The sequence below is a fragment of the Neovison vison genome, chromosome 12 (genome assembly GCF_020171115.1).
Source record: "Neovison vison isolate M4711 chromosome 12, ASM_NN_V1, whole genome shotgun sequence".
NCBI lineage: Eukaryota > Metazoa > Chordata > Mammalia > Carnivora > Mustelidae > Neogale > Neogale vison.
This window is the reverse complement of record NC_058102.1, coordinates 77,933,664-77,958,611: the sequence shown is the minus strand read 5'-3', so window position 1 is coordinate 77,958,611 and position 24,948 is coordinate 77,933,664. Positions and strand designations below refer to the sequence as shown.

Here is a 24,948-nt window from a genome sequence, read left to right as displayed (position 1 = left end):
TTTCCCTAAAACCTTCTGTAAGCAATTTTAAATATCCTAATACCAAGAATGGCATTATAATCTCTTGTAAGGTTATCTTAATTTTTATATTAGTGCTTTAGTTGGGGAATGTTTCATTGTATTATGTTTTTGTTTTTTCTTACTGTTGCTACATAGTCATATTGAGTCGCTCTATGACAAACTGTAGAGGTTTTGAAGCTTAATTATCTTACTTTGTGGGACTCAAGCTTTAAGTTCAGCTGTGCTAGAATGATGATGAAGGGGAGGGAAAAACTCATGGACTTAGCTCTTGTCCCCAACTGGGCTGTTTCCCATTCCCATAACACTCATGGGCTTTATATCAGAGCTCCTTTCTGTGGTTTCTGGCAAAACATTAATATCAATTTTTTAATTGTCTGCTGATTGACTTCTATTTGGTTTTGTAGGACATTGGAGGAAAAGAGGATCTTACTATCTTATGAAACATATTTCTAAAGTAATTTATCTCCAAAATACATTTAATAAATAAAACAATATCACTTGCAAACTCTTTTCCATGGATTCCCTAGAACGATAATTCCAAACAATGGTTATAGACCACTTCATTGCAGTCATCTTGGGGCCTTATTAAAAACAAAGATTGGCCAAACCAAACCAGGCTTGAACATTTTGTTATTTTGTAATGTCATATTAATTTTATGTCCTCCATAATCATACTAGAAAAAATATATTTAGTATTTATTTAAAAGAAAGATAGAAATGCATAGGAAAAGAGAGAGAAGATGGGTTCTGGGGAAAAAAGCAGGACACACACACTGCCCTCTGCTGCCTTCAGTAATTCAGCTCTGGTCCCAAAGCTACAAGCTCCACTTGGTTTTTTCCAGGTCTGGATATTAACTGAACCCACTGTCTTAGAAGCTAGTTTGTGGCCATCACTTGCTCAAACATTATCTCTGGCTGTGCTCCGCTTCTTCTTTAATTATACTATTCTCGAAAAAAAGAGCCTGTAAGTACTTTTAAAAAATATTTTTAGTGTATTATATGTTCAGTGATATTTTTAAAACTTTCTGTTTTGAGATAACTGTAGATTCACATGCAATTGTGAAAAATAATGCAGGAAGATCATGTATCTCCTTGACTCATACCTCACCATAACATTTTGTATCACTGAAGTACAACAGCACAATCAGAAAATTTACTTGCTATAATCCATCCACTTTTTTCAGATTTCACTAGTTTTACATGCCTTTGTTTGTGTCTGAATGTTTGTTTAGTCTGTGCAACTTTTAGTTTCATCCATCACAGTCAGAGAATAATTTCATCATAAGGAACCCCTGTGGTATCCTTTCATGGTCACATTTTCTTCCCTTCCTCTGCCCTCTCTAACCCACAACAACTATTAATCTATTTCCCTTCTCTATAATTTTGTCATTTCAAGACTGCTACGCAAATGGAATCATACAGTATCTAACCTTTCAGATTGGCTTTTTTATTTTTTCACTCAGCCTAATTTCCTAGAGATACGTCTAAGTTGTATCAACAGATCATTTATCCTTTATTGCACAGTTGTATTCCATGGTACTGATGTACCACAGTTGAACCATTCACTTATTGAAGGGCATGTTTTTTTTTCCAGGTTTTGGTTATTATGAATATAGCTGCTATGAACATTTAGATACATATTTTTATGTGAACAGATATTCTTACATCTCTGAGATAAATGCCCAAGGTTTTTATCATATGATAAACACAGGATTAAAAACTGCCACATTCATTTCCAGAGTGGCTGTCTCGTTTTACATTTTCATCAGTAGCGTGTGAATGACTCACTTTCTCCACATCACTACTTTTTTTAAAATTTTGGTAATTCTGATAGGTGTATAATGCTATATCATTGTGGTTTTAAATGGTACTTTTCCCTAATTGCCTAGTGATGTTGAACATCATTTATACGTTTATTTCCCATTTGTTTATCTTCTTCATTGAAATTTCTGTTCATGTCTTCTACCATTTGTCATATTGGATTGTTTTAGAGTTTGGGGGATTCTTTATGTATTCTATTCATAAATCTCTTGTTGAACGTGAGGTTTACAAATACTTCCTTCCAGTCTGCAGTCTGTCTCTTCATCATCTTTGCAGAGACTCACAAAGCAAAGTTTCTAATTTTGATGAGGTCCAGTTTATTATTTTTTCATCTTATACATTATGCTTATGGTACCAAGTTTACAAACTCTTATCCTTCTGTCTCCAACCCCAGAGGTAACCACTCTTCTATATTTTATGATTATCATTTTCACACATTACATTTAACCATATAAAATACACACACATGCATATACAAACATATTCAGAGACATATGTCTAACTTGTTATTTTACTAGAAGTCTGAAGTAAAAGTAACTACCAACTTGATCAGAAGGCAAATTATAATTCTCATCAGCCTTCAAATTCAGACCACAGCATAACCTGAAGTCTGGTTTGGCTCAGTTTAGCTTAGGTTAACCCACATGTTTACTAGTTTCTTTGTTCACCATGCTTTCTGACATCTCAGAACTTAATTCTGGGATTATTTTCTCTCTTCCTGAATTTTACCCACTAGACATTCCTTTATACATAACAGTTTCTTGAGGGACAAACCCTGTTACCATTTGTCCAAATATAACTTTATTTTTCCCCATTATGGATGATAATTTGCCTGGATAAACACTTTCGGATGGACAGGTGCCTTTCCTTTAGCATACTGAAGACATTATTACATGGCTGTAGTAGTATCTATGGTTATATAACAAAGTAGACCAAAACCCAGTGGCTTAACACAATAAAAATAATCTTACAGTTTTTGTGGAGTAAGAATTCTTGAATGGCTTAGCTGGAGAGTTCTTGATTTTGGCCAAGGTTACAGTCACATGAAATCTGCTCTCTAGGTGGCTTACTTGAATGACTGGGAAACTGACACTGGTTATCAGAAGGTTGTCTTATCTCCTCATGTAGGCTTCTCTACAAAACTGCTGAAATGCCCTCATGACATGACAGCTAGCTTCCTCCAGACTGAAAGTTCCAAGACCCAAGGGAGCAAAAGTGATGTGACTTAATAACAGTATTCAGCAGTGTTACTTCTGTTGGCACAAATAGCAACTCCCAGTGTAAAAAGGGATTATTCAAGGGTTGTTATACCAGAAAGTAAGATGAGAGGGGGCCATTGTGAAGTCTGGCTCTCCCAGTTACTTTTAGACTTTTTTTTTTTTTAACTTTGTGACTCTTTATTGCTAATGATGAGTAGTCTGTGGTCAGTGTATTGCTGTGCCTTTGCAAAAAAATAGTTTTCCCTTTGCTCTCTCAATAGCAAGCCTAAACCAGTCCCTTCAGGATTCCAACAAATTTAGATAAACTTCTATTGGTTTTTAATGTTCTACAGTTTTATTTTAATTAATTGTCGTGTTTCATTGTGATTTTTAAAAATGAGACACCATATTTTCATTAATTTTCCAAAATTTATAGTCATTATCTTTTTGAAAACTTTTTCTTCTCCTACTTTATCTAATATTTATTCTGGTAACCTGATTTGACAAATACTGTTTTTTTTTCATTAGATCCTTAATATAATTCTCTCATTTTCATAATTTGTCTTTGTTTCTCCATGAGGAAGTATGTTTATTTCCTCATATACTATCTCCTAGATCCCTTATCATTTTCTAATCTGTCTCTAATTGTTGTTTAACCTATTTATTGATTTTTTATTTTCAATAATAGTGTTTATCATTTATAGGTATTACTCTTGTTTTTTTTTCTTCCAAACACTCATTTTTATATCTTATTTACAATTCATTTTTACCACTTTCTCTTTTATTTATTTAAAGATTTGGGCAAGAATATTCTCATTCTTATTCCAATGATTAGAATACACATAGTGCCCTGAACTCAATCACTGCTGTTGTCTATCAATCTAACTCCTGGTTCTCTTTCATTTCAGCTTGTCATTTTGGCATAATTTCATATTTGACTTATTTAAATTTGTTGGAATCCTAAAGGGGATGATTTGAAGTCTTGCTATTTAGAGAGGGTAGGTTTTTTTTGCCTATGAGGAAGAACGTATATTGATTTATCCAAAAATTGTGGTGATTTTAGCGAAAGAGTTTTAGAACAGTGTGAATGGACATATGGCCAGTAAAGTAAACAGTTTTGATTTCTTCCAATCAGTGCAACCTGAATGTTATGTATAGAGCTTCCAGGATAATACTGCTTGAATAAAAATTAATTTTGCAAAAATAATCTCTATACTGTACAAAGATTAGCAGAAATATATAAAAAATGAAGGGATAGAAATAACATTAAAGGCAGCTTTGGAAATCTAAAGTGAAAATTACATGGCCAATATGACTCCAGGATTTGAAATTGTTTACATTATTGGAGGAATGGACAATATGTACCACTTCTATGGTCTAATCCTTGAGCACCTGTGGACTGAATTAGTGGGTAAAAAAATTGAAGTGCTATAGATTTTTAAACATAAACATTTATGGTTGCTACAAATGCAATGACTTATAAATGATTATTGGACGATTTTTTGTAAACTGTTTTTAGTTGACAACATTTGCTATTCTGTTCCTTATTTCTCAATTCTATCACAAATTAAACAGATAAAAGGTGGGAGTTGAGTTTTCTCTGGCTAAAAAGCTCCATGAAATCAGATCCAATATTACATTTTCCTTTGGGTATATTTTTCCTATATTTAATTTCAGTTTTATGTTTAGAAGCACCCAGATTTAACTAATTCCCTGCCTCTATTCTAAACTCAATTTAAAATGATGATGAAAGATATAAGCCTAAAATACACTTTTCTCTCATACAAATCACTTTTATCAAACTTTACACAAATACTCACACTTACCAATCCATGATTATTAACACACACACACACACACAAATGGATAGCAGCAATAATTTTCATTATGTATTCATTCCCTTCAAGATAACATAGGCTAAAAAAAGCCACATTGTCTAAGTTATATCTGAATATTTCCACTTTGATTTCATAGGGTGTGATAGTTTATGCACTAAATTAGTTCTATTGCCCAGAAAGTTTCTCAGTGATCATCAGGAAATTACTTTCCTCTCTAATCTGTTCACTGTCCCACTCGTAGCTCTAATTTCAGAACCTGCCATTTAGGTCACTGACATCTGAATATAAACTAGAATTATTTCATTTCAAATCGGGGAAGTTCTTATAGATATCTAATGTTTAATATGTAACATATTAAATATGTTTTAAGTCAGATATATTCTTGAAAGGCTGAGTGCAAATTGAATTTTTCACAAGCAATTCATAATCTAAATGAGTTATTAGACTTCACTATATAGAACTTATTAGTTTTTTTATTATTACTAGCATGAAATGAATAATAATACTCTAGCTTCTCTCTCTAGAGAGTCTTGATCTAGATGAGGGAAAGAAAAAAAAAGGTTAAGTTTCTTGGCCTTTGGGTCAATTGCTGGCTTTGTGAATCTCATGAAAATTATAAAACCTCTTCTCAGGGTAATGCCCCAAGCACACAAAATTTTGCATACAATTTTAGGAAGTCCATGAACTCCCAGACTGCCCAAGGAACAGATTATGATTTCCTGGACTAGATGAAAAAACAGTTAAGTAGATAAATGGACCAATAATAATATTACTTGAGGTATGCTATATTTTCTTATGTACTACTCATAATTACTATAATAAATACAGAAAATTATTTAAAATTATATCCTATGACTTAAGTATATATAGCATATTTGAAGGTCTAATTTATATACATTTTTGACATAAGCTATGCATATATGTATTTGACTATTTTAATTGCAAATTTCTCTTGACATAAAAGAAATACCTTTTAGATTATTAGAAATAAAGTTTGGAGAATGATTACAACTTGTAGGCTTTTAACGGGGCTTAGTAACACTTTTCATCTACCTGTATAGTTTTTTTTTTAATATCCTGCTATAGTGTAAGGACTTAAAATGTTATACTATAGTTCTACTGAGTACACTTGTCAGGTGACATTGTTTTATAATATTTTTCCTGAAAGTAAAAAGCTTAAAGAAGACATTTAATATTTCCATACAATTCCTCCAATAGTTTCTTTTATTGGTTTTACTTCTGTAAAGAAAAATATGCATTATGATGACTGGTAATTACCTATGTATGTGTGGGTAATACCAATGATGTTCTTTGACTGTGTTTCTCTAACTTTCTCTTCCCTCTGAATACTGGGAATTTACCACATTGTAATTACATGAAAACGCTGCTGTACAAGCATTGTAACATAACCCCTATTGCCTGTTTTTGTTTTGTTTTGTTTTTAGAGAGGGAGAGAGAGAGGGAGAGGACAGGGGATGGGGGGGAGGGAGAGAAAGAATCTTAAGCAGACTCCACACACAGTGCAGAGTCCAACAAGAGGGATTCTATTTCACAACCCCAAGATCATGACCCCAGCTGAAATCAAGGGTTGGGCACTTAACTGACTGAGCCACCCAGGCATCCTAAACATAACCCCTATTGTAACATTAATGTAAATTTTTAAAATATGCAAACAATTTTAATTTAATATATGCATAGGCTATTTCAGAAAATGGCTTAACAGCTAGTAGTCTAATTAGCCAAAAACAGTGAAATAATCCCTCTCTCTGATGACTCTTGAATATAACAGATGTCCCAGATCATAATATACTTTTAATGAAAATATAGAACTTAAATTAACTTTATTCAGTTTAGCATAAGGGATATATGGAATGAATGTCTAGTTGTTCACTTGGATAAAGAAACTTCAGCTGGACCTTTATTACCCTGTTGGAGAATATGTTCAGCTAGAATAAAGGGCTTTTTAGTATTTCCCCAGATGGACGCTTAAGGACTCCATATTACCACTGCTCTAGAGGCAACTGCAGGAGATAAATGAGGTTGGATGAAATTATATTGATTCAGAGGGGTATGAAGATGAACCACAGATATCATCTCATTTACTAATTATTTAACTGTGCAAAAACTGGCTGAAAAACTGTGCAATAAATAAAATCCAGTAAATATTTCTAGTAGATGAAATGTGAAAAAACAAAAATTTTTACATGAAAAAAAGAACAAAATAAAAATTTTAATAGGACATGAAGTGATAGAGCTCTGAAACTACAGAATAGAATTCTTCAGCTCATTTAGGGATTCATAAAAAATGCATATGTGAATTTCACAATCTAGTAGGGAAGGTAACTCATATGCACAGATTGCTATAAAACACATTAAAGAAAGTATTAACTGTTAATAATGTTTCGAAGAAAGGGACACCTATTTAGGACCTCAGGAAAGCACTGATGAATTTGGCAATACTTGAGCCTAGCCTTGAAGGATAGCTAAAGATCTGGGCGACAAACAATGACGATAGGACATGGAAGTAATGCTGTGATTCAAGGAACAGAGACGGAAACCTCAGGATGTCTTTGTGGACTGGCTGGGCAGTGAAGTTGGTTACATGGAATGGTAAAAGATTAAATTTAGACAGGATGAAGTCGATACATGGAGCTTTTCGCTACTTAACTAAAAGGAGTGCTCTTTACTCTGTAGGCAGTGAGTGAAGAGCCAATGAATGATGTTTGGAGCTGGCCACACAGCTACAGAACACAGGTCAGTATCAAGGGGGCTGTACTTCCAATAAGGGGGTATTACAGCTTGACCTCAATTATATGTAAGAAAAAAAGCCCGAGTCTAAAAACCAGCAACAAATAAAAACACGATACATGTATACATTTTTTATTCTAAAATGATAGTGATAAATATGTAACATTTCAAGTTACAGTAAATAGCATCAGTATGTTTTTTCCATGCCAAAAAAAAAAATAAAAAAAATAAAAAGTACAAAAAGAAACAACACTATCCTCAGCACATGAAAAGTATTAGCAGACACTGAGAACTTCTGGTAAATACTAAGTTTAAAAGCACATTTAGTAGGAGGTATGTGGTATAAGTTTCTAGAAGATATGTAGTTAGTAAAACAAACAAAATCAGTGTTGTTTACTACTTGTCTGGCATAAAATCATTCTTGGGCAGGGAGGAGGAGCTGTTCTCAAGGACCAAGACACTAAATATATAAGAATTCATACCAGAGTTACCAGAAGATTATACAATAGTTAGGCAAGTCAAATACCTCTGGTTTCATAATTTTAAAATGTTGAAACTCTTACCTCGAACAACAAGGTCAGCTGAAGCTGAAGAATTGTCCACAATTGTCTGAGCAGTACACGTGTATCTACCAGCATGCTTCAGCTGGGCGTTTCGGATAAGCAGTTCCCCATTGGAATCCAGCTGTTAGCAAAAAGAGCAATCATTCACATCACTACAATCTTTATCAATTATATGGCATTTAGGATACAAGAGGTAAATTTTTCCCCTAACAAAATGAGCACCATTAAAAGGCATTTCCTTTAGACACGTTAATTCTGTCCTGACTTAGGTTACTTCAAGTCTGTCTTTAGTATCTCAAGCAAAAAGTAAAGTGAATGACTTAATTAAGAACCTTTTCAGCTCAAATATCTTTAACGTCCTATTACTTCTATTGTCAGAGGGTCATACAGAGATATACTAAAGGATAAAACTATCTCATCGATAGCTCTTAAAGATAAATGGCAAGGTCTAAAACTCTTCATGCTAAATGTCAATGAGGATAAATAAATGGTATATGGCTAGGAAGGATTTGGTTTTGCAAAGCCAATCTAATTGATTAATTTCAAGACATACTACAGTTAATTAAACAAAGATACTAAAAGTGTGAGAAACTGTCAAAATGGACAATTTTCTGTTTTGGTCAAAACGCAAGCTCCATGTAAGCAAGGATTTTTGTTTTGTTCCCTGTTCTATTCCCAGAGTTTGTTCAATACATGTATTTTTGAAGAAGGCTTGAGGGACTCTTGTTTGTGAGAGATAATGTACCATCTCAATGCAATTTCTAAAAATAACTAATATTTATTGAATGCCTACTCTGAACCAGGCTCTGGGCTATGCAAGTGTGTGTGTGAGTGTGTGTTTGTGTTTGTGTGTGTGTATAATCTCATTCTCTTCTGACAACAGTCCTATAAGATAGGTCCTATTCTGTCCATTTTATTAAAGATAAAAGTGAGATTTAGAATAGCTAAATGATTGAACTAAGCTCATTGAGCTCGTTTGTGAGAGCATCCGAAGTCCATGCTCATTACCTCCAATCTATTCATTTAGAGAAAAATTTGGAAAATTTATTTATTTATTTATTTAAGAACCTGAGAATGAGTGGCAGGGGAAAAGGAGAGGGAGAGAGAATCTCCAGCAGACTCCCCACTGATCATGGAGCCTGAGGCAAAGCTCAATCCAGTGACCCTCAAGATCACAACCTGAGCCAAAACCAAGAGTAGATGCTTAACACAACCACTCAGGCATCCCTGGAAAACTCAATTTTTAAGCAGACATTTTGTTTTCTTTTTTTTTAAAAAGATTTTATTTATTTATTTGACAGACAGAGATCACAAGTAGGCAGAGAGGCAGTCAGAGAGAGAGGAGGAAGCAGGCTCCCTGCTGAGCAGAGAGCCCGATGCAGGGCTCGATCCCAGGACCCCGAGATCATGACCTGAGCCGAAGGCAGCGGCTTAACCCACTGAGCCAGCCAGGCTCCCCCAGACATTTTGTTTTCTTGACAACTAAATATACTGATTTACTATTTTAATCACATATATCCAGCTATATTAAAAGATGAAAAATTAATGGTTAGGTTAATATTTTACATAATAGATGAAGATATTGTTTATGTAATATAATAGACTTACACATTTTTAAATTTTGATTTTTTAACCACTGCATGTGGATTGAATGCTCTGCTTTACCATAGGTTTTGCCAGTGACCCCTTCATATATTAAATTTCCTGCTGGTTTTGCAAAGTGTTCAGGTTTGCCATATTTTTTTAATTAATGTGCTTAAGAATATAGGCATACCTTGAAGATACCATGGGTACAGTTACTGATCACCACAATAGAGCAAGTCAAATCAATTTGTTTTAATTTCCCAGGGCATATAAAAGTTATGTTTGCACCATTATTATAGTCTGCAATGACATTACACTATATTAAAGTATTCAATGGCATTATGCCTAAAAAAGCAATGCACAGGGACTCCTGGGTAGGGAAGTCAGTTGAGCATCTGACTCTTGGTTTTGGCTGAGGTCATGATCTCAGGGTCATGAGATTGAGACCCACATGGGCCTCCCCCTCAGCTTGGAGTCTGCTTTGGATTCTCTCTCCCTCTGCCTCTCCCACTCATGTGCTCACTCTCTCTCTTTCAAATAAAGAAATAAAGCTTTTTTTTTTTTAAAAAAAGCATTGTACATACCTCAATTTAAAAATACTTTATTGCTAAAATATGTTAACCATCATATGAGCTTTTAGCAAGTCAGAATTGTTTGCTGCTGAAGGGCCTTGCCTTGGTGTTGATGGCTATTGGAGATGCGTATGGTGGTTGTTGAAGGCTGAGGTATCTGTGGCAGTTTCTTAAAATAAGACAACAATGAAGCTTGCCCCATTCATTGACTCTTCTTTTCATGAAAGACTTCTCTGTAGCATATGAGGCTGTTTGACAGCATTTTACCCACAACTGAACTTTCAAAATTGGAGTCAATCCTCACAAACCCTGCTGCTGCTTTATCTACTGAGAGGATGTAATATTCTAAATCTTTTGTTGTCACTTCAACAGTCTTCACAGCATCTTCGCCAAGAGCAGATTCCATCCTGAGAAACGACTTTCTTTGCTCATCCATAGGAAGCATCTCTTGATGTGTTCACATTTCATCATGAGATAGCAGCAATCCAAACACATCTTCATATTCCACTTTCAATTCTATTTCTCCTATTATTTTCACTACATTTGCAGTTACTTCCTCTGCTGCAATCTAAACCCCTCACAGTCATCCGTGAAGGTTGGAATCAAATTCTTTTAAATTCCTGTTCATGTTGATATTTTGGACTCCTCTCATGAATCACGAATGTTCCTCATGGCATCTAAAACTGGGAATACTTCCCAGAAATTTTTCAATGTTCCTTGCCCAGATCCATTGGAGAAATCACTATCTATGGCAGCTATAACCTTATGAAATATAATTCTTAAATAATAGGACTTGAGGTGAAAACACTAATTTGAAAAGAAATATTTATCCCCATGTTTATCACAGCTTTCTTTACCGTAGCCACAATATGACAGCAATGCAAGTGTCCATCAACAGACAAATGGATAAGGAACATGTGATACACATATTATACACACACAATGAAAAATTAGACATAAAAATGAAGGAAATATTGCTATTTACTACAGCTTGGATATATTATTTGAGGTGAAATAAGTCACATGGAGAAAGACAAATACCATATAAATTACTGATATATAAAATCTAAAAAACAAAATGAATGAAAAAATTCAACAAAGAAACAGACTTTTAAATACAGAGACCAGTCTGGTGGTTGTCGGAGGGGAGGTTGGAGGGGGAATGGGCAAAATAGAAAAGGGATTTAGAGATACAAATTCCCAGTTACAAAATAAATAAGTCATGGAGATGAAAAGTACTGCATAGAGAATACAGACAATAATATTGTAATAATGTTGTATGGTGACAGGTGGTGACTACATTCACTGTGGTGAACATTGAGTAATGTATAGAATGTGTTGAGTTACTATGTTGTACACCTGAAACTAATATAATATTGTATGTCAGTTGTATTCCAATAATAAATGTAAAACAATAATAAGGCTTGAAAGTTGAAATTCCTCTTTGATCCATGGGCTAGAGAATGGGTGTTTTGTTAGCAGGCATGAAAACAACCTTACTCTAGTTGTACATCTCCATCAGAGCCGTTTAGTGACCAGGTGCATTGTCAACGGACAGCAGTATTTTGAAAGAAATCACTTTTTTCCTGAGCAATAGGTCTCAACAGTAGGCTTAAAATATTTAACAACATTGAATACTTTAAAATGTCTTCAACAGACGTACTGTCATCCAGGCTTTGCTGTTCCATTTATAGAGCACTGACAGAGTAGATTTTGAATAACTGTTAACAGCCCTGGGATTTTCAGAATGGTAAATGAGCATTGGCTTCAACTTAAATTCACCAGCTGCATTAACCCCAAACAAGAAAGCCAGGCAGTCCTTTGAAGTTGTGGAGCCTTGTGTGTGTGTGTGTGTGTGTGTGTGTGTAGACTTAAATAGCTTTGAAAGTCCTAGATAATATCTTCTAATAAAAGATTGGTTTGTCTACTTTGAAAAATCCGTTGTTTCGCATGCCCACCTTCATTAATGATCTCAGCTAGATCTTTTGGGTAACTTGCTACAGCTTCTCCATCAACACTTGCTACTTCACCTTGCGCTGTTATGCTATGGAGACGACTTCTTCCCTTAGACCTCATGGATCAACCTCTGGAAGCCTCACACTTTTCTTCTGCAGCCTCCTCACCCTCTAAGGCTTCATGGAATTGAATAGAGTCAGGGCCTTCCTCTGGATTAGGCTCTGGCTGAAGGGGATGTTTTGGCTGGTTTGATCTTCTATCCAGACCACGAAAACTTTCTCCATACCAGCAATAAGGCTGTTTTGCTTTCTTATTATTCTTCTGTTCACTGGAGTAGCATTTTAATTTCCTTCAAGAATTTTTCCTTTGTATTCATAACTTGGCTAACTGTTCAGTTTAAGAGTCCGAGCTTCAGGCCTATCTTGGCTTTCAACATGCCTTCCTTTCTAAGCGTAATTATTTCTAGCATTTGATTTAAAATGAGAGACGTGAAACTCTTTCTTATACTGGATCACTCTGAGGCCATCATAAGGTTATTGGCCTGATTTCAATATTGTTGTATTTCAGGGAATAGGGAGGGCCAAGGAGAGGAAGAAAGTCAGCAGAGCCGGTCAGTGGAGCAGTGAGAACCCACACAGCATTTATTAGGTTTGCTGTTTCATATGGGTACAGTTCTCGGCACCCGAGAGCAATGACAATAGTAACATCAAAGATCACAGATCTAACAAATATAATAATAATGAAAATTTAAAATATTATAGGAATTACCAAAATATGATCCAGAGACACCAAACAAGTAAATGCTGTTGGAAAAACGGTGCTAATATACTTGCTCAACAATGGGTTGGTAGAAACCTTCAATTTGTAAAAACATATTATCTGCAAAGAGCCATAAAGTGAAATGCAGTAAAACAAGGTATGCCTGTAATTGCTAGTTATAATCTGAGTAGATGGATCCAGTTGGTTGTAATAGAATGCTACCATCTCCATATAAAGAACTGGTCCACGGCCACACATATTGTTCCTTGATATTAACTAGTCTTAGTAAAAATGTAGCTAGAGGTTATACAATTTAATATCAATTGGAGGTCTTCCTGTACCTTGAGGACTAGATTGACTAAAAAATCTGGTTTCCAAGATTTCTACAGATTCCTTGGGTAGGAGAATACCTTCCTTCTGTTCCAATGGTCAGTTATTTCTTTGTCACACAAGTACCAGACAAGAAGGTCAGCCCTTTCCCTGTTTTGTCATAAACCTAATAAGATGAAGTCCTCCCTAGTAAGGTTTACTGAATGGAGGATGATGGAATTGGCTGTATCCCACTAGGCAAGGAAAATCACCATTGAGAATTACCATTCACTGAATATCTTTATTCTTAAATTTCTGTTGGACATATTTATACTAGGGATTTCTCAGTGACTTTTACCTTTCCCAGGGCCCTTCCTGGTACCAGCTCCCATCTCCTACTTCTCTCTGCTCTTCTCGTCTTGCTCTTAGAAACAAAGAACTATTATTATTATTATTATTATTATTATTATTTCCTCATGTTAAGCTGTTTAATTCTATGATGGTTGTTTGGATCAGGTAATAGCTATTCTTCAAAACCTGACTTTCTGTTCTTAGATATATATATTATTCCACTTCTTTATCTCTTACTCCTCAATTCATTTTAATCTGTTCCCGGACCCTTCTTCAACTTATTTTACTTGACTTCTGATAGGATTTGACCTTTTCCCACTTATCCAACTTTATAATTATCTATGACAACATACTTCCCAGAAACTTTGAGGACATTCTCAACCTTCTTATTCTTCTTCTTCAAGCTCCTTATAATTCCATCATAAATTCTTGAATTTATCTATTCCTTCCATCACTCCTGTCTCTTTCCTTTTCTAAGCTACTAACATCCCTCACTGAACTACTATTCTCTATTTGGTCACAACTTCCACCCCTGTTCTACTCTATTCTTTTCTCTACTTAGCATCCAGGGTGACCTTTTAAAAATGCCAATATGACCAAATCACCCCACTTTATAAAAATAAAACTTACTGAAAGCTTTAAAAATTTTCCTCTTCCTGGAACATGGCCAATCTGGCTCCATTTTCTAGATTCTGTTCAATATTCCAACTCAGCTAGTGCCATATCATTTACTTGGCTCTTCAGGAGAACATTCCCGTTATAGGACCTTAAATGTATCTGTTCTCTCCCATCTCTGGTTAACCATGGTATTCCCTCTCCTGGAATGTGATCTCCTTGTATTCTCACACTCTTATCACATTTACCTAAGTAAACACTGTTCACTCACCCATACCAACTCATTTCCTCCAGCAAAACTTTCCATTTTCTCTTGTTATATTTTGTCACTGCACCTTTTACCTTATGTCATATAATATATCTCAGCTGCAATAAAATATTTGACCGCTTATAGGATTAAAGTTGGTCTTCCTAGAGGACTCTAAATTTTATGTGAGGAGGAAACATGCCTGCTTTGTTTATCATTGTATCCCTGTTTTATATGTGTATATAAAGTCGTCTACTAGACTAATTTTTTGAGGAAGGAACTAGGTTTTATTTATTATTACATACAAATTACTTATTGTAATATTGGACATACAGGAGGAATTCAGCAAATAAACATTACACAAGTGAATTAATAAATACCTATTATCTAGAATGTCTATTAATTTCTTTTAGTAATTTTGTATGATTTTTTCAGGTAAGATAATGACAATGTTGTAAGATAAAATAACTGAATTGCGAACAACTATTGGTATCTATATACATGAGATAAACTGCCAATAATAATAAATTTTAAACTATTTATGAACTAATTTCATGAGGAAATAAAAGTTTCAGCAATAATGTGTAAATTTCTAGAAAAAAATACAGTGAACATATAAAAGAATGAAAACCTCTTAAGTTTTCCAGCCACCTGTAATATGTGTTGTAAAGAATTTGACTTTGCCCCAAGAGAGGTCTGTTATTTCCTCAGCTTCTGGAAGATAATCTAAAGTGTGTTTCTTTGCCTGGGTATTGTGGGTCATATTGGATAGTCTAACAACATGATTTAAAGACACTTGTATAGTTTTAGACTTAGGGTCTGAAACCATATAGTGACTTAGGGTAGGGGCTTTGGGTCATGTGGTATCAGTCACTCTAGAGACTGACATTAACCATTTGGGCAATCAATTAATCATGCCTACATGATTAAGCTCCAATAAACTCTTTGAACAACAAAGCTCAGGTTTGAGCTTTCCTGGTTTCCAGTACTCTGCACACATTGCCACACCTAAGCTGATAAAGTAACGCATCTTGACTCTACAGAGACCGAACAATGAAAGCTCTGTATTTGGTACTTCTCCTGGATTCTGCCCTATACACTTCTTTTGCTGGCTGATTTCAATCTGTATGTTTTTCCTGTTGTAAACTGTAACCATAAATATAATAGCTTCCAGGGAGTTCTGAAGTCCCTTCCAGCAAATCAAAACTGAGGGTGGTTTTGGCAACTCCTGAAACTTGTAGTTCATTTCAGAATTGAAGATGGTCTTGGGAATGGTGCCCCTTTGTAGTTGGCCTAACTCCTCATACTGCCTTACTTAATAGAATTCACCCAAGGGAGGTGGTAAAGAAATATTATTTTATTATTTATAACTATTTTTAAAAAATATTTGAGGCAAGGAGAGAATAAATGTGTGTATATGGTGAAGGTAATAATAATTTTTCTTGAGCTGTCATAAAGGCTAATTAGCACATATTTCTGAGTAATTTTCTAGTGAGAAAAAATAAAATAATTTAAACACTGTATATTTTTAAAACACACTGCTTTTAATGTGTCTTCACCTTCTTAATTAGCACTGCATTGTGACACTAAATATTCAGTAATGGAAAGATACTAAGTAAAATCTTTTGAAGTTATTATGACAAAGATAATAAGTTATATTTGAGGAAAATAATGTTTGCATAGAAGTAAAAAGCACTTAGTTCTATTATATGCTTTCATTATGTGAACTCACTTTTTTGGTTGCTTCCTATGTCTAAGTGAAAGATAATCCTGTTGCTAAACTCACACTATTTTAAGGAGTCATGTGATTAGACTGAAATTAAAAAAATAAAACACTTTAGAAATTTAAAATGTTTTTTTAATTCAACTCCTCACAAAAAAAATAATTGAGGGCAGAAAAATAATATAAAAATAAGCAAGTTGTGAGACTGTAATTGCCTTTTATAAAATATCTGCATTCTATACACCTAATATTCTTTTTTCTTAATAAAATTGGTAACTTTCCCCCCCAGACTCTCAGTTTGAAACACATTGCTGTTTACATATTCACTTATTTTATTCTCAGAGGAATAATGTGGTCATGATTTTTATACTTTTCACATGTAATGAAAAACACAAATTATTTTGTCTTAAAATATTATATTAAATTTATACTTATTGAATCTTCCAAATAAACTCTGTAAACTTTTAATTAAACTAGTATAAAAGTTCACTGCTAAAGTACTTTTAAATGTCAGTTCTGCTTTAAACATTAGGACTTAGGTAGGTAATGATGGACTACTTGTGTAAAGTAATAATAAGCAACTTTAACCCTTATTTTCATTTGCTCTATATTTAGTAAAGGTGACACTGAAATATCTCAAGAAGGGAAGCAAAGGAAAAACATACTATATTATTTCCAATAAAGTTGTGTACATATAAAGGCTTTCCTGAAATTTTTATAAATGGTAATAGCTCTTTCCATACCTCAGGAGAAGCTGAGGTTCTCAGTGGTCGACAGAACGCTTACAAAGCAAGTAAAGATCATGGACCTCAGCACATTCTAGCCACAAATTAGATACGAATGCTCTCTATATTTTCACTAAAAAAACCACAGTTTGGCTGAATTACAAAACGCTTCCCTTCATGTGAGGAGAGTTGAATCACATACTGGAAATTGTGATAGCACAGCTCAGGGATGTTCCAAAGTATAGATGTGGTTTACCACTTAGAAATTTCCCAAATTTAAATCAAAAGACTTCCAAAATCTAAATGCCCCTTCCTTTATTCCCCCTCCCCCATGAACTAACTCTACAAATTCATCCCTGCAGTATCAATGGATCTGACTTACCAAGCTGTATTAACAAACTGAATGAATCATAATGAGCAAAGAAATATGTCAGATGCTACATACAAGGTCAAGCTAAAGCTTATGGCTCATAATAGCTATCTATCAACAAAAACTTCTCTTTTGTTCCATTGAAGCTCAGAAGGAAGGGCCAGATATAGAAGGTTGAAGGAAAGAACATCTTACAAAGAAAATATTCTAGAAACTTAGAAGCAAAAGCTATTAAATATGATTGATACATGTTATAACTATGAAAAACAATTTTTTTTTTTTACTTTTGCTTTGTTGGATTAAAGAAGGAATAACTGCAAACTTCACCACCAGCATCACCAACACGATTTACAGCAAATACTTAGCGAGGGTTTCAGAGGTACCAGGGACTATTATAAATAAATATTCTACATGTGCAGACTCACTTGTTCTTAACTGCAGCTCTGCGAGCTAGCTCTGAATCTTATTTTAGGGAGGAGGATGCACTACTACTATTAACAGCAGCCACCCCTGCTGCTAATACTGTTGCTGTTGACAGACTACTTCTGCTGCTAGTAATACTACTATGAAAACTGCTTCTGCTACTTGCATTATTGCTGCTGCCACTGTGGCCACTACTCCCAAACTCCTGGGAATACCTGATCTAATTTATTAGGTTTCTTTTAGATGTCTGGCAATGTGCTAGCTACTTTACCTACATTTTCTTATTCAACTTTTATAATGCTCAGGGAGATACTACTTACGTTTCCCTTTTATTGCATTTTTTATAGATGTATTTATTTATTTGAGAGTAAAGAGAATGCGTGCATGCGAGAGGGGGGAGAGGGAGAACAAGAGGGAGAGAATCTCAAGCAGACTCCTCCCTGGTGTGGAGCCCTCCATATCCCATGACCCTGACCATGACTACATGACCCTGAGATCATGCCCTGACCTTAAATCCAGAATGGGAAGCTCAGCTGACAGGGCCACCCAGCCATCACTGTGTTTCCATTGGAAAGACAAGGAATTGGAGATTTTCAGTGAAGTGGCTGCTGGAAGGCTCCATAGTCAGCACATATTACTGGTTTAACCAGGTTGAACTGTTTCCAAGATACTGTTTCATGAAACAGACAATGGGATTTAAGTTCACAGTTTGGTAGGTAAAGATGGGTAGCTTCTCATAGCAGAAAGAATGCAATGTTATCATTTTACATATCTAATTATTAAATTTGTGATCTATTTAGAGGTTTAAACATAAGAAAATGGGAAAAATAGTAGAATAGTATGGTCACCTGAATAACAGGCATTAGATTAAAAATTTGTAAATTTACCCAGTTTGCTGTATCTAATTAGCTAGCTAGTTAGCTCTATCCTTCCTTGTCTCTATATACAATATGCCCATCTATTATTGAATCCTAGAAAAACAAATTATTGATATTATCATACTTTATTCCTCAAATATTAGAATCTCCCAAAAAGTCCATTCTCTAACATAATCACAAAACCATTTTCACATGTAATGTAATTAACACTAATTTCCCAATATTACCTAATATTCAAGTTAGTGTTATTTTAAGTTATGTTTCAGCATTAAGATTGCCTGAATGTGAAAAATATTTTTAAATGTACAACTCAAAAATATTTTGAAAATGAAGTAATATCATCATAAATATGAAAACTTGGGTAAATTAAGAAAGTGGCCTAGAATTATTATTAAGAGATCACCAAGTATTTGTAGAATCAAAGGAAAAGTTGAATATTCTTAAATTTGGCTATTTTGATGGCTGAGGAGTCCAATTTTGATCATTTGGACAATTTTAAATTAAAGTTCAAAAAGAAGAACATTTTCTGTAATCATTCTGACTGATGGACAAAAACATCAAAGCCTTGGATTTAGAACCAATATTTTAGAATTGAAAGTAAACTTGGATATTAATTCATATGGTTTTTACACGGGTTCCCATTAGCCTTGGGGTTTTGAAGATCTTCAGGGATCACTTGTAAGAGGAAGGGATCAGATGGGAAGTTTTGTGGAACAGGAAGAAACGAGAGGCCTCATAACGGAACACTGGAGTCTCTTACCCATACACACACACACACACACACACACAATTTCTTTACTCGGAGCAACCTCACCTTTTTTACTTATTGGGTTTCTGATTTAAATTCTCTTTGAAGAATGGATTCTGCTGCTAAAATATTGTTCTTTTTATTTTAAAACTTCTGATGTAGCCCAACTTCCTCATATGGTATATGAGAAGCCTAAGCTCAGAATGACTGTCCTGATCAAGGTCATATAATTCATTAAAGGCCAAACCAGAACAATACTCCAGATGTTTAGCTAATGTTCTACTCTTAAAAGCAAAGTGAAAAAATTAGATAGATTTTTTGGAGTATGCCAGCTCATGATGAAATCGTGTATTTCTAGTGATATCATAAATAAAACACCAAAGTCCACATGTAAAATTATAAAATTCTTAAGATACTAAAAGATTACATGTTTATTTTTCCCACTTCTTATTTTAAATATGTCTCATATTTTGCCACAATAATTACTGCAGTGATGTTTGAGTATGGAAGGAGTTCTAGGTACAACAAAGGGGACTTTAACTTTGAATGAATTTTTGGAGATTCTTCCAAACCAATTCATTTCTGAAGAACAAAGACTTGCTGTTCTATGTCCTAATCCATTTACTATCACTGACATCAACGGATGCTTACGTATTATGCTGGATACTTGGGTATTACGCTAGAGAAGAGCCCTTACTGACGTGGTCTGCACATAGGAAGTATGATGATCTAAAAGAAGTCAACAATCAATTACTCATAAGAGAAGAGAAAGGATTTGGCAACAGGTAGAATGCCTTTGTGAGTTTTGTGGAGATCACAGAACTATGCCAGGGGACTCTATATGTTTTACATATTTCTTTCTTCTTCCACTGCCCACCACAATTTGAATCTTAAATTCACAAAACACATGATATCTATCATCCTCTACTACTCACACTATTTTGGAAAATGTTTTAGCCAGCCTCTTAAAAAATTTTTTTTATTGTTGTTCTAAGCACTCTCATCTGCTCAAAACAATGTAATTCCTCTTTGTTTCTAACACATCATGCTTAAAACCTTTCAGTAGCCCGTCTCTTTATTCCCGAGTCTCTCTTTTTTCACCTTCCTTGAGAGTAGCCTTTCTCAACCTTGGTACCATTGACAATGAGGACCAGGTAATCCTCTGTTTGGGGGAACTATCCTCAGCTTCACAGGACGTTTAGCTGCACTTGTGCTAAACAGATGTCCATAATACATAGCCCTCCCCCCACCTCCCCATAGTGGGGAGCAGTCAAACCTGTCTCCACAAATGCCTAAGTCCCCTGGGGAGAAAAGTTGCTCCCAGTTTAGAACCACCATTTTAGGGCTCACATCAACTCACTGTGCTGCTGGTCTTCTGTTCTACTTCCTTAACTCCAATTTGATCCTTGCCTTTGCCTGGATTATGGCCTGAACTTCCTTTTCTTTTCCAACCTCTACTCTATAATTCTGGGCAATCTTCACCTTCTTACTCAGCAGTAACAGAGATCCAATAACATTTTTAGTATTAATAATTTAGTATTATTGTTCCCTCTCCACTCTCTCTCTCATCCTGTCCCTCTACTCTCTCCCTCTGGATGTGCAGAAGCAAACTTTCTGTTCAAATTCCTAATATATTCTAATATGAAATATATATGTCTCAAATTTAAGCACAATTTTGTGATGCATTCCATATAATTACTATTTTATTTTAAAAAGAAAGCCTTAGGGTAAGAGATCTGTCTTCCTTTGTTTTGAATGGTGTTTTCTGTATAGGCAGAACAAAGCATTTCCATGCACCTGCAAACACACACATACGCCTACCCACCTAAAAGAGATCATAAAGAATTTCCTAGAACTAAAGACCACCTGAAACTATGCAGACTTGATTTATAATGTATTGCAAAACTTGCTAATAGTATAAGGAGAATGAAGTAATTTGGACAACCTTGAGTGAACGTAAAAAGTACGTTAAACAAAATAATAGAATAAATTAGGAGTTGAACAGTAGGGTCTTAGAGTGCTTTAAACAATGGGAGGGGGATTATTTAAGCAGACACAGACAGGAGTGCTAACCAGTGCACTAGAAACTAGAGTGGCGAAGGCCTCAGGGTCTGCAGTCAGCCACCTTGGTTTCAAATCTTCCCTGTCACCAACAAGTGGTACTACTACTTTTGGCAAATTACTTAACCTTTCTAACCTTTATTTTCTTCACTTTGAAAATTGAGAAAAATCACTATAACGTGTGTTCTTTAGAAGACTGCTGTGAAGATCAACTGAGAAACACAGGAAAAACATGTAGTCTAATGTTGGCCAAACAGAAAGCACTTAATAAATGTTGACTATCATTACCTCTCCCATTGCTCCTGGCAAGGGAAGACTGGAAATTTTTGTTTCAGATTAGGTACCCAGTGTAGCAGCAGTGCAAGAATTAAAGAAAATTGAGATCTGTAAGCAGAAAAAAAACCAAACCAAACCAAACCAAACCAAACAAAAAACCTATATGCAATAGCCTCTAGAAACTTCAATTGGGAATGATTGCTCTATTATACACCATATTAATAATAACTGCTTACAATCTGCCAGAACTTGTGCCAAGTACTTTATAAGCATTCTCTACTGAATCCTCACCCAAATACTATGAAGCAAGCAGTTTCGCAAACCCAGTGAATCAACCTGAATGAAGTAAGTGAATTATTAATAAAATATTAGAGAGGGAAATCTGAAGTTTAGAAAGGCATAATCACTGGCTCAGTCTCAAAGAAGAAGTGACAAAATGCAGCCCAGAGCCCAGGACTGGTTGTGGCAGAGCCTCTGAACAATTCAGATGCTATTTATGAATTCAAAACCGACACATAAGAACTTCTTTCTCAATTACAATGTTAACATTTGTGTGTGTCAAGATAAAAGGAAAAAAGATATTATAGTGGCAATAATCAGAATTGGAAAGTTTAACTCCTCGTTAACTAAGATAATGGCTCTGACAGGGAGATTGTTATTAAATAGTTGGAAGAAAATGACTCAAAGGAGATGTGAAAAGTTAGTTGGCCACTGAAAAAAAGTAATTTCCACAGATCAGGCATCACCATGGAAGAGGCATAAAATAGTATATTACAAATCTGTAATTTTTGGTGGATAGTCCTAAATCCTATTCAGAATAAAAGGAGTTATAAATTAAATTGATAATTTAAATGATTCTGTCTTTAGTATTGACTCTAAGAAAGTAAAAACCTATCGAGCCAGAAAATCAAAATATAAGCTATTTTGTAGTTGGACTTTAAACCTACTTACTTGAGATAGGAAGAGTTGCTCCTTCTTAGTATTTGCCCCATAACTTTGAGAGATTAAAAGAATGCCAGAAAAACTGCTTATAAGCTTATTGTATCAAAGCTTCAAATTTTAAAATTTATGATGCATATTTATTTATATATATTCTTAATATCCTCCTATGCATAAGTTCAAGTTCAAATGAAACAATTCCTGAAACTGTTTACATAATAATATAACATTAAGTGAATGTTTTTTGACAAAATGGAAGAATAAATGACATAACAGGTAAATTAGATAATTAACTTACTTTTTTCTATAATCAGTATTAAGTGTTTACACATAGATTTAAAATTAGTATCTGCATATTTTTAAGTGATTCATTCAAAAGAGTTTTTTATTAAGGATCACTAAATATAATGACAATACTTTGGGGGAGCTAACTATAAGTCCTTAAAAGAAATGTACCTCTTCGAAAAATATAGTTAGTTTTTTCCTGAAAATTATATGAATAAAATTGAAAAATTAAAAAGTGGAAATTTTTAAGTCACCTATAATCACATATCTTAGACCTAACTATGGGAAAATCTATTTATTTAATTTCATAAAGCTTCCAGTGCCAAGAAGGCCATGCTGTGAAATTTGAAGTCTTATGCAAGGTTGCCACCTGGTGGTCAAAGTCAAGAGTAGCAAGCTAAGATCAAAGCACACCTGACATTGAATAAAATTCATCATTGAAACTAAACTGGAAAACCGAACTTACTTTGTTGAAATGAAAAGCTTGAAAGTTTGATTTATATACTTTTTCTTCATTAATTAGAGCTTCTATTAACTTTTATCAGCTAAACTTATTAAAACCAATGATGATAATGATATCAGTTTTAATAGTTATCAAATTATTTACGTTTGAATTTTATTTTTTTTTAATTTTTTTAAAGATTTTATTTATTTATTTGAGTGAGAGACAGTGAGAGAGCATGAGAGGGGAGAAAGTCAGAGGGAGAAGCAGACTCTCCAAGGAGCAGGGAGCCCGGTGTGGGACTGGATCCCAGGACCCTAGGATCATGACCTGAGCTGAAGGCAGTCGCTTAACCAACTGAGCCACCCAGGCGCCCAACATTTGAATTTCAAAGTCACACAGGACCTCTACTGTGTTCTGGATCAGTGCCTGTGTTTATCTTATTCAGTGTTTTATTCACCCTAGTGCCCGTCACTGTTCCTGCTTGTACTATATGCTCAGTACAATATTTTTAAGATTTTATTGATTTATTTGACAGACAGAGATCACAAGTAGGCAGAGAGGCAGGCAGAGAGAGAGGAGGAAGCAGGCTCCCCGCTGAGCAGAGAGCCCGATGCGGGGCTTAATCCCAAGACCTCGAGATCATGACCTGAGCCAAAGGCAGAGGCTTAACCCTCTGAGCCACCTAGGTACCCCTCAGTACAATATTTTTAAATGAACAAATGATACTCATTAATTGAAATGTTGTCAGGATCAAATAAAATATCAAAACATTATTTAAGAAGTTCCCCCAAATTATGTACTGACACATTTGTCCATGCAATCTGAATAATAGACAAATGAAGTCAGTAATATTCCTTCCTTTGCATTTGCTGTCCTCAGTGCCTGACATTCTCATTGTTTGGATTCATTAAGCTTGAGGTGGGAAGATTTGCTCCTTCTGAGAGAGTGATCTGTTAATGACCCCAACATCAATTATTACTCATTAGGATGATCTACCAAAAGATGGATCAAACACATCCTTTTACTCGAAATTCATGTGGTGCATTTAGCAGTGAAGTCTGACTTTGAAGTTTGCTTTGAAAGAGAAGGAAGATATAAGAGAAGGCTTCAGAGGTCTGAGGTTCAAAAGACAGAATTAAGTTTAATAATATATTTTAAAATAAATTTTTTTCTAGGTTTTTTTTTAACTATTTAGAGAACTGAATCGACTTGTCCATCTAATGTGCTACAAATGTGCATTTGATATTTTTAGTCAATTAAGTTACATATCTAGCCAGTGAGCATGATTTCTACTGCTGATCATTACTTGTTGGACTGAAGCTGAAATGTGAGTTCATGAGGTCAGAGCATGGGCCTGCAATTAGGTTCTGCACTGGATTAGCTGAGGGGCAACTACAGGAACCTCTGGATCTACCAACAGCAAAAGGAGTCCAGTAAGTAATCACCGAAGTCTTTTATGTTTTTTATGACCAATTCAGAAGGGAGGGGCTGG

General features: G+C 34.8%; 1 protein-coding gene across 2 annotated transcripts in view; it reads right to left on the bottom strand.

Annotated features, from left to right (window-relative positions):
• The window catches only part of CNTN1 (contactin 1), a 357,030-nt gene that overhangs the window by 96,978 nt on the left and 235,104 nt on the right, over nt 1–24,948 (bottom strand). For both annotated transcript variants that reach the window (XM_044227281.1, XM_044227280.1), the window contains exon 17: nt 8,191–8,311. In XM_044227281.1, coding sequence (XP_044083216.1) covers nt 8,191–8,311 — 121 coding nt within the window. The remainder of the gene's footprint in view (nt 1–8,190; nt 8,312–24,948) is intronic.